Here is a 15,581-nt window from a genome sequence, read left to right as displayed (position 1 = left end):
CGTTAAAAACTTGGAACGCAATTTAGTCCTCAGCTGACCTTGTTATCTTACTTTGTATCAATTAGTATTTGTTTTCCTTCCGTATTTTTCCTTCCACCATACTTTCTATCACATCGCATAAAGTACTTCTTCTCAATATTCTTATTAACTTTATACCCCGTTTCTAATTACTTCCAGTGGTGTATTTACGATTTTGTTTCGGGGGAGCTTTGCTAACTTTATTCCTGGAAATGTGAAAATTATGTAAAATATTTCATTTACTTTAATATAGTAAACAAAATTTCGGGGGGTTTAAGCCCGGAAGCCCCCCTTAAATACGCCACTGATTATCTTCAATGTCGTTCTTTTCTTCCCTGTAATTTCTAACTCTTTCTCGTTATATATCCATTTGATCTCATTAATTTTCTCTCCATCTTCATTTCAAAACCCATTAGTCGTTTTCCGTTGTTTTTTTTCGCAATGTCCACGTTACTGTTCCATAAAGTAGAATATATATTTATAGTCCGAAATATTTGATAGACTTTTTTTTGGAACCTGTTATTTATCGACCCAAAAAATAATACGATGTCCTTCTTTCTTAATGTTTCTTTTCGACATTCCTACTCTTGATTTCATTTTTTCCCGTATATATATCGTAACTTTATTAAGAAATATCGACCAGATACCGAAAACTTATCGATTTTCTACTTTCTCAATTTCAACTTTGATTGTTAACACGGTCCGTATCTCTGGAATAATTATTAACTTCGTTCTTTAGTACTTTATTTTCACCCAACATTCTTCTTGGCTATAGCTGAAGTTTTCTTTTTTTTTTTTTTTTTTAATGCTATGTTAAATTTTGTTCTAGTTTATCGAAATAAGAGTCATTTATGAGCAAAGCAAATATACTTAACGTTTCTATCTTCTTAAAAATTACAGTCTTCTTTAGTGAAATTTTTTCTTAACATTTACTTAGCTCTATATAGAGTGTAGCACGTACTATATATATATATATATATATATATATATATATATATATATATATATATATATATACAAAGGTAGTTGGTGAGTACTTCAAATTAACTGAAGTGTTGACCCGACTAGGGTAGGTCCCATAATATTGGAGTTATGGATCTTTTAAAGTTCATTTTTTCATGTTTTCGGCAGCCTATAACTCCGAAAGGAAGCATCTGTGCACCCAGGTTGGTCTATACTTTTTGTCTTACCTTGGAATCAGGAATCACCTTCCAAACGTTGTCAATTTTGGTTTTTGAAACACCTTGCTGTATATCGAATAAATTAGGTGAAAGACAACACCTCTGTCAAGCTCCTCGTCACATGTCATACCTTGTTTTATATTTCCTCGTCTATTTTGGCTCTTATTCATTAATTTACATTAAAGCTCTGTATTTATCTTAAAATTTTCCATTCCATTCCAACCTACTTTAGCATTCACCATGATAGTTTCGCAGTTCATCCGGTTCATACTAGAGAAATCAACAACTACTACGTTGACTTCATCGGGGGTATTGTGGTAGAGCGCTCACCTCTAGTGTGAGGAGCCCTTGGTTCGATTGAAGGCCATGTGACTTTGTAGAGAACAACATCTTCCCCATGGATTTTTTGGAGTTCTCCCCTTTTCTCCCACATTTCCACTCCACTAATCAGTTCATAATTATTCATTCACTTTCATTAGTCAACTTCTTCTTTATCCTAAAGTGCACAATTGTGGAACGTTAAACTATAGATTTTATTTCATTTGCTACATTCACTTCCTTTCCTTCTCACTAGAATCCTTTAATTAAAAATGGATTTTTGCATGGCATCTCTAGTGTGGTACAGTCCGAAAAAAAAAAACCTGCAACATGAGCATGTAAGTTTATTGTGAAACTACGCCTAACAGCACAGGGAATCAACATAACGTCTAAGTGCAGGAATCACTCCAGGAGAAACCTCGGCGTCCTCCCCTGCACACTTATTTTGAAGCAGAAGCCTTCGTCGTTTCACAATAAACTTACATGCTCATGTTGCAGGGTTTTTTGCTGCGGACTGTACATTTTTCCCTTCTCAATTGATACTGTTCCAATATTTGAAACGGGAATGTTGCTGTGTAGTACGAGATTAATATTTCTACATATATTTATCAGTAATTTTATTCGTTACCAGGCGAAGAACAGCCATTTTTAGTTAGTTGAATAAGAAAATAATAATAAATCTTGCTATTTAAGAAGTTAGTAGCTGTTTGAATTCATGGCGGCCATTTTGCAGTAAATTGTTTTGTATTCGTTTGAAAAGAATCACCAAAATGGAATGATTCAGCGTTATTACATCAAAATAAAAATGCAGATATGAGTTATTTAAAAAAAAAAACTGAGCAGAAACAAAGAGTACAGCAAAATAGAAATAATAATATTTGGTAATACTTACAAGTTTTATTACTTTCACGAAAATGGAACCGATTTGCGCAACGTTCACCATTTTGCTTGTTTATACAAAGACGCAACGATCACTCTCAAATGTTATTTTCACTAATTAATTATGTTTTTTTAACTAGATCCTTCAGCTCTTCACAAAGCTATATCTAATTACGGACACACTGTTTGCTCCCAGAACAACAAAAACAGTACCCAACAACAATTGCACCCAGATCGAAATGTGTTAACGGAAACACCCTTCTTGAGAAATCGTTTTTCTTTCAAGTTTCAGTACATGAACAATATCAGAGAGGGAGATAAAGTCTAACTCCTTTCTCTCTTTTTTTTTCTGTACGGGCTTATCTCGTCAATTTTTGATACGCATGCGTCATTGCTATATCTTAGGTGTTACATAGGTTTTTGAAACAATTTAAAGGTAGAAAAAGGAAGATAAAAATGTATCTGATCCTTCACGATCTTTACGAGGTACCGGATGTGATGTCATTTTACTATACGCTTCCTGGTCAGTATTTTTATGTGGGTGTTTGCTTCCATATAAGTACAAAAGAAAATGTCTTATTTAGTTCAAATCAAGATAAATATAATATGTAAAGTTGGGGCGGCGCTAAGGGAGAATCTCAGGTGTCTGATCTCCTTAAATCATGTGGAATGTTCCATACAAGAAAAAAAAAATCCAACCCAGTCTTAAAAAATATTGAGGGTTTCAAATTGAGAGAGTAGAGTTGAGTTGTGTTTTGCGTTCTTATTCAATACTGAGGCTGTAAAGGACAGAACATATAAGCTAGGAGTGCTCGATAAGGATGAGAACCTGTGAAAATTTATCGAGTTGTCATTGGTTACTCGAAACTGTTCGAATATTAGAAATTATCAAAGCTTCGGGTATTATCAAAATTTTGAGTGAAACCAAAATTTCGAATATTATCGAAAGTTCAAATATTATCGAAGTTTCGCGAGTGTCTCGTGCTTATCGAATGTTTCTAACATTTCGAATGTCCCGAATACTTCGAGAGCCTCGAACACCTCGAATGTCTTGAATATTTCAAGTACCACGAACATTCCGAGTGCCTCGAACATTTCGACAGTCTCGAAAGTTCGATAATTCGATAAAATTAAAATTCTTGATCAACGAAACGGTTTTGAAAGTTTATCGAATTGTTATGATTACACGATTATCGAAACAGCACTGCTATAAGCATGAGCTCCGTACTACGACTCGGTCTTCAATCCGGTACACATACCGTTCCCCACCACACCATTTTGCTTCGAAAACAGCTTGATCTACAGGATCACGACACCGGATTCCAACTTCAAATTAAGAAAGGCCTACGAATGTGTTAAATACATTCGTGTCGAAGCGACATCATTGAATAATTTTAAATATTATCATGGGTCATCTGGCATTCTGTTTTAAAAAGGTGACGTGATTCTCCTCTTAAAATGACGATTTTTTTTTTTTTTTTTTTTTTGAAAATCTAGGTCGTAGTTTCTTAGTCTAAGAAACTATCATAAGCCTATAGCTATGCACAAGGATGGGAAGTCATACGATTAGGATTAGAAATTAAACTTCTGGGCTTTCAGCACCTATGGCTATGTTAGCCCGTCACTAAGGGATGACGTCTTTCGACGATCCAACTATCCAAGGAAAGGGAAGGAAGGAAGCGGCCTGGGACCTATATGTTAGGTACCATACCGACATTTGCTTGGCGTAAATGAAGAAAACTCAGGAAAACCCCTCAGGATGGCTGGCCTAAAAAGCTTTTACACCTTTTCGACCGGGTGTCCTCACCAGAAATCAAACCCGGGACCGCTCGGATGGGAAGTCTTATTGAACTACCGTCTGTCAGTCGACAAGTATCAGAGTACATACAGTAAAATATAGCGAGAAACAGTTTTGGGTATGGATTCAGTGTCCAAAAAAAATAGGTTCCATCTCGTCCCGTAACCCTGTATTCAAACCGAAGGTGGTAGAAATCAATCATTTCCTATTCAACGTTGATCACCGTAGAGCAGAAACGGTAGTACGGAGAAGCATTCTTTTTTAAAAATTGAACTCCGCATCGCAAAAATGGCTTCGATCCCCATCCTTATCTCCACTACAGCTGGAAGTGGTAGAAATTACTGCCATTTCCGGTTTCAATATTGATCCCCGTTCCTTATTGAGACCCAAAGAAAACACACACTGTATTTCCTAAAGAAATCAGAGAACTCGTGGAAAATTTCTCACGGAGAATTTACCTCTTTCTTCTTGACTAGTTTCAACACAAAGCAATGGAGGTAAGTGCAGAGCTTTGACCAAAATATTCTCTATTTTGAGCCATCTTGTTTGAACCCTAAATATCATACTTATTTTCTGATGTTCAGCAGAGAAATATGCTAAGTTTTATTTAAATCAGATTTTGTGGAAGTTCAAAATGTGGTATTGGAGGAAGATAAAATGGACAGAGAAAGAGAGAGAGTAACAAACGAAGATGTTTTGAAACGGGTAGGAGAGAAGAGGACTCTTTTAGGCAGCATTCTTCGTAGAAGGTCAATTGAATTGGACACATCTTGCGAAGAAATTGTCTTATTCATGCCGCCATAAAGCAAAAGATGAAGAAAAGCGAGAAGTAGGAAAAAAGAACACAGCTGATCTATGGTCTGAAAAATAGAAGAAAGTATTGGAAATTATTTAAAAGAGGAAGCTTGAGATCGAGAAACATAGAAGAAACATTTCCAGGCCCTGACCTGAATTTAAAAAATAAATAAGTAAATAAAATAAACATTAGTTCCAGGACCTTGCTTGAAAGGCAGAATATTTAATAACAATCATCATGGAATAGATAGACACACATATTAATACCGGTGGAGTCGAATGACAGAAACTCTATTAGGAATTTAATTATACGTGTATGATTTGGTATATATTACAGCGAGTTTTATGGAGGAACTGTCTACCTGTGGCTATACTCAACACATTGGCTCCAATTCAGAGGCGTCATTTAGGGGGGGCAGGGAGGGCAATTGCCCCCTCCCTGAGTTTGAGATTTATATAGACTTTATCAAAAGAATAATGGTCAATCAGTGAAAAACGAGAAATTTTACTTAAATCAAGGGGTCTTGCCCCCCCAAGCAAAATCTGAAATGACGCTCCTGATCCAATTCCCATAAACCCTGGTTTTCTAGTTAAGAGTTCGCTACTTCTTAATACAAATTGCTCTCAAATTGTCCTTGAGCTAACAGTGCAGAAACTAAGAGTCGAATTCGGGATCATATGTACCGAAGTCACACGCTCTAAACTTCCGTCTACATGGGATTGTGTATGTTACAGTTATTATTTACTATGCAGTGTACCTAAATTATATTGAAACTTATCTGGTAAATTCAACAAGTACTTATATTTGTTGTCAATGGTCATGCACATAGTAACCATGTTCATAAAATGTCCACTCGGCAAGCCTTGATAATAGTTGAAAGAAATAGTAGAGAGTTCAATATCCTTGCGATTAACATTTGGAATCGGCAGGATTTGATAATAACTTAAAAGAATTAATGAACATTTCCAGTTGGCGCCCTTTAATAATCGTTGACTTAGTGGTATAGTAGCTGCGGTCATAACATTTACACTCAGCAAGCATTGATAGTAACAAAAAGAAATAGGATTGAGTATAGTAGCTGCGTTTCTAACATTTCCAGTCGGCAAGCTTTGATAATAGTTGGAAGAAACTTGTGGTGAGATCTTTGATAACTTGCATATCCCAGCAACAAGTAAGATCCAGTTTTTAATGACTACGAAGCATCAAGAAGAAACAAGCCGAAGTTTCCCAGTGCCTAAGAACAGTTCAGGTGAAATTTCAAAAACTATTGAAATGAGCATTACTCTTGTGAAATAAAAGTCGGGAACATTTTTTCAGCGAGGCACTAGAATTGATGATTGGACTTTGACTTGTTTCTTGATTCTGATTTGATTTTGAGTTTAGCGTCCCGTTCAGTAGCGAGGCAATATGAGACGTGGACCTACAATTTAACGTAGGATACAAACCACATGAGCTCCCGCATGGAATCGAACCTGGGTCTGCCACGCCAAAATTTGTTTCTTCTTGTCCCATCATCTGAAATAATCTTTGACTGTATTCACTATTGTACCGATATTTTTTGAGTGCATCTCATAAAAGTTCACGAGTTTGAGTCTTTATAGAAATTCAGAAACAACAGGCTTTGTGTTACTTTAGCTCTTGGGTCTCTTGCGCAATGTTCATACATGGCGATACCTACACCAGCGGTGGTTGAACTTCTTATCTCTGAGTAGGTTTATCAGTTGACTATTTGATTTTGATAGAGTAAAAGCAAATGCCTGTCGTTAAGAGAAATCAATTATACCTCTACTTGAGAATAACAACTAGATTCCAGGATATGAAAATTACAAAGTCAAGTCAGTGTTTAAGAGGGTTTATCGGTCCAAAAAAGATCAAATTACTGCAGAAGTTATTGAATGATATAATAATTACTCAGCGAAATTTTCTGGTAACATACTATTGAGGGCACGTAAACCAGTCGTTTTTTGAGATCTTCGTTTGTACTCGTTTTACCATTTAATCCCATGATTTATTTCAGCGTTTCACAATCTTTTTCAACTTGCGGCACACTATGAGTGTAACTTGAATTCTCGCGGCACACTCATAGATTTTATTATATTTAAATATAAAATACCATGGTATCTTTTTCTGTGATTACTGATCTCCTAACAGAGTAGAAAGCTCGATCACTGATTTTCCACCATGGTAAATTATTATGCTTATATTTTATTCTAATTTTAAAATAGAAAACAATTGCAATGAAATATTGGACTTAGGTTTTAAAAAAATACGCTTTCTTTTTCGAAAACTGCATCCAAACTTTCACTAATAAAGAAGATCACTAAATAACGAACGAACAAACAAATCTCTTTTACTTTTAAAACACAAATGTAGGTAATTCGTATGCATGTTTGTTTTGTCAAAAGGATTGAATATTTTAAAATGTAACGTTACGAAATAGTCTGCAACAATAAAGAAGCAATAATGGTCATAACGTCATAACAATGATAACAAATAACTTTTTCAATATTAAAAATGTACAGAAAAGTAACGCGGTATGAAACTTAAAACTGTAGATTCATATTAGAGGTTCATAGTAATGTGAAACACAAATACGCTTTCCCTATGTCCTGTAATTTAATTGCTATAGAATTAATAATTTTGTTTCGATTTACGGGCACATCAGCGGCACATTCACGGCACACCGATTGGGAAACGCTGATTTATTTGAAGAAGTATTATTTGACAGTACGACACACATGTTGATAACACAAGTCTATTCATTAAGTACGCGTTTCCTACGTCCAGTCTACAAGTCTAGACTTATCCGATACGTTTTATTTTATTTATTTATTTTTTACCGTGATGCCTCGATTAATAAGTTTAAATTTGGCGAAAGGATGTACCGGTCAGCAGTACCCACAATGCACACACCTAACCCAACCTAAATGTCTCGCAATATCGTAAGCGTTCACTGAAATGTGTTGTTAGTCAGTAAAAATTGTTAACTACTTCCCTAAAAGGTTGTATTTTTCTAACTACCGGTACTAAAATAATTTTAGTAAAAGCTATTCTTCTTTTGATTGCCACAAAGCTTTTAAAAAAGGTAACCCTTAAAGGTAACCAAAGGTTCATCTCCACAGAAACAATTAAATGAAATAATATTTATAGTGTTAGACGTCTCACACGTATGTCCTGTGGGGTAAAAGAGGCGAATGAGTACGGTAATAAAAGTGAATCAACATGAAATAATTGGTTAAATTAGAATGTTGCGGAGGATCGAACCACGAATCCCTTGGCCCGAAGATGAACACTCTACCAAGGAGCCAGTTTTGCCCCTTCCGCAAAATCAGAAATTTTTGGTCCTGCTAAAACTATCAAATCAAGTCTCAATATACAGTAAAGCCACGATTATGCGCGAGAGTATGATCTACTGTGCGAATTTATCCGCGAGTGCCGCGAAAAAAAGAAACTAAGTCTGCTGTAGACGTACTCAATTTATTTCTCATAAGCAGTCGCTGCGGACTGACATTCAACATGCAAATAATTTCTGTATTTTCTAAAACATAAAAATAAATTACATTGTGAAAATCAATGTCTCCAACAATAGTGCACACTTCGAAGTGCAATTCTACTCTGATTGCAGAAGCCGATCTTTGTAAGGTATGAAAAACGGGAATTGGTAAAAGTAGATTTGCTGTATTGTACATAGTTTACAAGTTTTATGTTTTTTTTGTTTTTTTTTTTGTACAATAAATCATAGTTTTTATGCTGAAATATTTTTTTCCTGTTTGCACCTCATTTTTAGTTTTTCTTCGGGTTATCCGAGATTTTCGCTATCCGCGATGCTCTTGCCACCAAATTCCGCGGATAATCTGGGCTTTATATATATATATATATATATATATATATATATATTATAAAGGCAGGGGTGTATATCAGGGTTCCCACACTCTGAAAAGTCAGGGAATGTTAGGGAAATGAAAACAAGTCAGGGAAAGTAAGGGAAATCATGCATTTTGCGTAAAATATCATGGAAAGTCAGGGAACGTAAATGTGCAAGTGTAACATTCTTTTTTTCAATTTAACATTGTTTCCTCTGTATCCGTTGTACAGATTGACATCTGAAGAGGACCACAATGATACAGCATTCCCATGATGACACTAATGCAGTGTTGCTATTTCGTGATGAGGGAGACGGCATAACCGTGAAACGTAAAAGTTAAAGATTTCATTTCAATTCATTTTAGGACTGATAGTAGCCTAATAGGTCTCAAGGAGAGTTGGCAATATATTCTTGACTGCATATTAAATTGCTTTTTTTTTTCAAGCAAAAACAGTTTAATGTGTAATATCAAGGTATGTGGTACTGTGTCATACATATATTATTATATACTTATAAGATAAATTTTGTGTAAATAACACTTATTCATATTGAACATAACAAATATGTAAATGATAATTAAAAGAGTATGTTATAGGGATGGAGGAGGCCGTTAAAATAAGTGTATGGTAGAACTTACTTCGTATCTTCCCATTTATATTCAAGAATTTATGTCTGTCAGGAAATGTCAGGGAAATCGATCTTCACTTTTTTGTGGGAACCCTGTATATACAGTATATATTAGAATGTCTTGCTTAAAGAAACATATGAACATACACACACACAAAAAAAGATAGAAATAGTAACACCAAATCGTCACCTTAGCTGAATTTTTTAAATTGGTAGGGCCTATGTAGTTTTTTAAGACTTGCGATACTTGCAAACTTACATTATATTTATTAATATTAATATCGGTATTATTATTATTATTATTATTATTATTATTATTATTATTATTATTATTATTATTATTATTATTATTATTATTATTTGTAATCAAAGTCCCGTATCAAGGAACAGAAGACTGAATTCTGGTATTTTAACCGTCTTGGTAAACAAAAGAATTCCTTGGTGAGAAGACGTAGAATTCCTGGCTAATTCCGCCCAAACCGGGACATTTGAGAACTCTACGCACGAATGCAATTTTTGGATAACTCTATTTTTATACCACCTTGTAAAAACTAAAACATTTGTAATGCGAATCTTTAACAATAATTATGATATTAACGGCACCTGGTACCAAATTTCACAAAATTAAATCCCCACGTTAAGCGGGTTTGCATATCCAGGCTCCTAACTATGAAAACATTTACGCTCAGTCCAATCTCAATCATTTCACGAATTCAACCTGTTTTACGTATGTTATTAGGACATAATATTGATTGTGATTTATTATAAAAACACTTTTATACATTGCAAGAGCTGTAACGTCCAAATATTTACTGAGAACTCATAGTCGTATCGGAATAAACAAAAGCGAGTACGGAACAGTAAACTGCTTTCACAAAAGGAAAAAGAATATGTTCAAAAGGCCTACAAAACGGTCGAGTGGTTTGGGTCGATACACTATCAATCACATGTTTGTGAGTTCAAACCCTGTAGCAAGTTGTTTCTTTTTTTAAGTGTCTTCCTATTTTCACCCGGAGGCTGAAAATATTTCTTTGAGTAACTCATTGAAAACTTCTTTTGTTTCAAATTCGATTAAAACGGAACATTATATGAATTGCGAATCTTAAATCCATAGCTAAAAAAAAAAAAAATAAAATAAAATAAAAAAATAATGAAGTATACTCACTACTCCATTATCCTCTGATTTGTAACGAAAAACTATTTATAAACAGTGGTGACTTCAGAAAATTATCCTCGGGGGGAATTTCAATATGCGGGTGGAGGGCAAACATTGGTAGTCCACATTGAGCGCGATCGAATATATAGTCCTGAAGGCGGAAATTTCTTAGCTCGAGAGGGGTCTCAAATTCTCCCTCAGATCACGTCCTGAAAACATCATTGCTTAAAAGCTTTTCGTAACAAATATAATATTACACTTGTTTCTCGTTCTACATTTAGAATTGGTAAAATCATAACTTATAGAGGATTATAATAAAAGCATAAAAATTACAATACCGATCATGTATAAATTATCCTGTAAGTTACCAACTTTGGGTCAGATTAAAACTCAAATATTTGTTTTCGGATTGCACTTAGAAGTAAGTCCTCTCTATATAATCCTGATTGGAAAGCCATGTTTAATACTAATTAATTAATCAATATTTATACTAATATTTTTTTTATTTTACTCGTTTTACTATTCAGTATTATATACACTTCATTTCCAAAATCAAAATCTCGAAAATGTATATTGTACGAGTGCAGACTCGCAAATAAATGATTATTTATCATATATATTGGTCTCTATTCGAAATTCTATTTAATCGAATCCGACAAGAACACAGACAGAAACATCGAGAACAGGTGAAAAAAGAGAGAGAAAAAGACGTTGTACACGGCGGGGACTCGAAGTAAGTTCGAATGGTTCTTTACAAGCCGAACGCCTTAGACCACTCGGCTATGGTAACAACTAGTGATTGTAGCAAAGGCTTCGATTAGTAGTTTTATTACATAATAACATTTTCTATTGCCTAAAATTTAAACCTAATTTACTTTGATATAATATATCTATTAATTTGTTTCATGAACGTTTTCGTTACTTTGATGAATGATGTATGTTGTTGATATAGATTCTATTACACATTCTTTCGTAAATATTATAGAAAGTATCAGGGTTATTTATGATCTTTTATGGAAATTGACTGGCGCATGCGCAGTACACAGACAGTTCAATTGGAAGGCGAGGAATGAAACGCTTACACACTGTTTCAATGTTTCTCTCGCAAGCAGTAGTTCCCAACCTAGGGACGGCGGGACGCACTTCCTCCTCCTGGGGTGGCGTGAAGGATTTACGAAGTCCCTTCGTTGTCTTATATTTCTTGAATAATTATACACAATATCCAGTCACATCTTCTACACATTTGGAAGTGATAAATCGTAGTATAAATAAACCGTCCTCTACATACAGTGATTGTTGCTTTTCCAAGATTATAAACTGAAACACTTTTTATTTCAATAGAATATAAAAGTTTCAATGGGAGGGGTTACAACCCCCTCAACCCCCTGGGTCTTCGATATGTCACCGCCTAAACTGTAACTTTCAAGTTAGAATCGAAAAATGGAGACATGTGACCTACTAAATATATTTTTAGTTAATTATACATTTTCATAAATAAAATATCCACAATTACAAATACAGTAAATGCTACGTAATTATTGTAAATCTTTGTACTTTCATTTTCCCTCTTTCTTCTCAACTGAGCTTGAAAAATGTAAAAATGGGAGGTTAAGAACTTCAAATATTACGTATATTTTAGTGTATTACGAAATTATATTTAATAGAATCCGGTAGGATCGCAAACAGAAACGTCAAGAAGAGGGAAAATCAAATTGTACTGTGGTGGGATTGGAACTACTCTTGAATGATGCTTCAGAATCTGTAACCGAATGCCTTAGTCCACTCGGCTAATGTGACAAGTTGAAAATATAGTAAGCGTGTTTCATGTTCAATCTTTTGTTACAGTATGAAATTTATTTTGTATTCTCTGAAGTTTAAGCCTATTTTGCCCTGATTAATAGTCTGTTGAAATTGTTTTATGTTTACGGTATTCTTTACTTTGACGAATGATGTTAATATAGGTTCTATTACGTATTCGTTCATAAATATTACAGCAATTGTCAGGATTATTTATGATCTTTCATGAAAATTGACTGGTGCATGCGCAGTAGAAACAGAAAGATGCACTTTACCGACATTTGTCATACACGCCAGAACGCAAATTACTAACAGGTTCTCAAAATGCCTCGCTCTAAAGGCTGTGGAGAACTGTCTGTTGCTCTGAGAGGAAAAATCATAGGCCGAGCAAAAATGGGACAAACTGTGCCTCAGATTGCTAGAGATCTGGGATGTGACAAGAAAACGGTGAAGAAATGGGTTCAGCGACATGAAGAAGGTGGTGAATGGTTCAGGTCTCGGTCAAGAAGTGGAAGGCCAAAAGTGACAACTTCAGCTCAAGATCAAGCTTTAGTTACAGAAGTAATCAACAGACCTCTATGCCACACGTCAGTCCTCTTGGACAAAGCCAGAGAATATAATTGTTCTCACGAAACAATAAGAAGAAGATTATTGGGGCTGGTCTACACTGTTCAAGACCCGCTAGGAAGACTCTCCTGACTGAAACTCACAAGGCCAGACGAATGGAATGGGCACAGAATAACATAACCCAACCTCAGTCATATTGGGACTTAGTCATCTGGACCGACGAGAAGGTTTTCAAGTCTAACCAACAAGGCAGAGTTATATTGTATAGACCGCGCGGAACCAGGTATGCTGAACAAAATATTATCAGAACTTCTTGTTCAGGACGAATATCAGCACACTTTTGGGGATACATGACGGCTGCTGGTCCTGGAGATTTAGTTGCGGTGCCTGAGAGAATGAACAGCAGTGTTTACATTAATATTCTCGAAAATACGTTGTTACCGTCCTTAGAAAGAAACTTCCCCGAACAGGAAGAATATATATTTATGCATGACAACAGTGCTGTTCACACTTCCCGGCAAACACGAGAGTGGCTAAATGAACATCCAGAGTTAATTTCTATTGAGTGGCCCCCTCTATTCCCAGATTTGAACCCAAATGAACATCTGTGGGCCTACATGGTGCAAGAATGGGAAGAGAGACGTGAAGACAGAGACCAAACGTTTCTTCAAAATCATGTTATGGAACTGTGGCAACATTTTCGTGACACACTGTCGTATTGCTCGAGACTTGTATCTAGTATCCCCTCCAGACTTCAAGAAGTTATTGACTCTGGAGGTGACTACACGAAGTACTAGTGTGTTATTTTTTGTGTAAACATTTATTTAAGTTTCATTTATTTATTATATTTTTTTTTCAAGAGCAATACTTTCGTTCTTCATTCTTTTCCTTTGCTTGTTTACTTATTAGTTCGTTAAAACGTAAAGGAAGAGCAGTATAAAAGTATTATTGTCTTTTTAACGATATTTTTCCTTTTGATTGTGTAATTTCTAGTTTCATTGAATTATCTCAATTCTAATGAATAAATCACATTGTGTTTATTGTCCCTTCCTTAGCTAAGTTCGAATTCGAGAACAATTTGGTGTAGTATACGTTCTTTATTCTTCATATTGTGCAGTAATGACAATATTAATTATTTTTCGTGAGTCCAGTTGATTAGTGAGAACTTGGACAAACATTAACCTGGTGATTCTTTACGCAATGACAAGCGTAAAATACATTTTAGCTATTCTTTATACTTCATAGCGATGAAACATTCTAACAGTCTGTTAGCGTTTCCTTCCTCGCCTTCCAATTGAACTGTCTGTGTACTGCGCATGCGCCAGTCAATTTCCATGAAAGATCATAAATAACCCTGATACTTACTATAATATTTACGAAAGAATGTGTATTAAAATCTATATCAACAACATACATCATTCATCAAAGTAACGAAAACGTGTTCATGTAACAAATTAATAGATATATTATATCAAAGTAAATTAGGTTTAAATTTTAGGCAATAGAAAAAATGTTATTCTGTAATAAGAACTACTACTTGAAGCCTTTGCTAAAATCACTAGTTGTTACCATAGCTGAGTGGTCTAAGGCGTTCGGCTTGTAAAGAACCATTCGATCTTACTTCGAGTCCCCGCCGGGTACAACGTCTTTTTCTCTCTCTTTTTTCACCTGTTCTCGATGTTTCTGTCTGTGTTCCTGTCGGATTCGATTAAATAGAATTTCGAATAGAGACCAATATATGATAAATAATCATTTATTTGCGAGTCTGCACTCGTACAATATACATTTTCGAGATTTTGATTTTGGAAATGAAGTGTATATAATACTGAATAGTAAAACGAGTAAAATAAAAAAAATATTAGTATAAATATTGATTAATTAATTAGTATTAAACATGGCTTTCCAATCAGGATTATATAGAGAGGACTTACTTCTAAGTGCAATCCGAAAACAAATATTTGAGTTTTAATCTGACCCAAAGTTGGTAACTTACAGGATAATTTATACATGATCGGTATTGTAATTTTTATGCTTTTATTATAATCCTCTATAAGTTATGATTTGTTTGCCCTCCATGTTTGCCCTCCACCCGCATATTGAAATTCCCCCCGAAGATAATTTTCTGAAGTCACCACTGTTTATAAATAGTTTTTCGTTACAAATCAGAGGATAATGGAATAGTGAGTATACTTCATTATTTTTTTTATTTTTTTTTTAGCTATGGATTTAAGATTCGCAATTCATATAATGTTCCGTTCTAATTGAATTTGAAACAAAAGAAGTTTTCAATAAGTTACTCAAAGAAATATTTTCAGCCTCCGGGTGAAAATAGGAAGACACTTAAAAAAAGAAACAACTTGCTACAGGGTTTGAACTCACAAACATGTGATTGATAGTGTATCGACCCAAACCACTCGACCGTTTTGTAGGCCTTTTGCATATATTCTTTTTCCTTTTGTGAAAGCAGTTTACTGTTCCGTACTCGCTTTTGTTTATTCCGATACGACTATGAGTTCTCAGTAAATATTTGGACGTTACAGCTCTTGCAATGTATAAAAGTGTTTTTATAATAAATCACA

At 34.7% G+C, this 15,581-nt stretch overlaps 2 protein-coding genes across 3 annotated transcripts in view; one reads left to right on the top strand and one right to left on the bottom strand.

The window, feature by feature from the left end:
- Positions 1–2,723, bottom strand: part of Ssk (smooth septate junction protein snakeskin) — a 28,201-nt gene extending 25,478 nt beyond the window's left edge. Inside the window, exon 1 of the mRNA XM_081732031.1 lies at positions 2,410–2,723. Coding sequence (XP_081588157.1) covers positions 2,410–2,460 — 51 coding nt within the window. The 5' untranslated portion in view covers positions 2,461–2,723. The remainder of the gene's footprint in view (positions 1–2,409) is intronic.
- Positions 1–15,581, top strand: part of Adsl (adenylosuccinate lyase) — a 647,432-nt gene that overhangs the window by 569,685 nt on the left and 62,166 nt on the right. The gene's annotated exons all lie outside the window — the stretch shown is intronic.

The sequence above is a fragment of the Thermobia domestica genome, chromosome 11 (assembly GCF_964235325.1).
Source record: "Thermobia domestica chromosome 11, izTheDome1.hap1.1, whole genome shotgun sequence".
NCBI lineage: Eukaryota > Metazoa > Arthropoda > Insecta > Zygentoma > Lepismatidae > Thermobia > Thermobia domestica.
The sequence above is the reverse complement of the archived record's forward strand: the minus strand, read 5'-3'. Positions and strand labels throughout refer to the sequence as shown.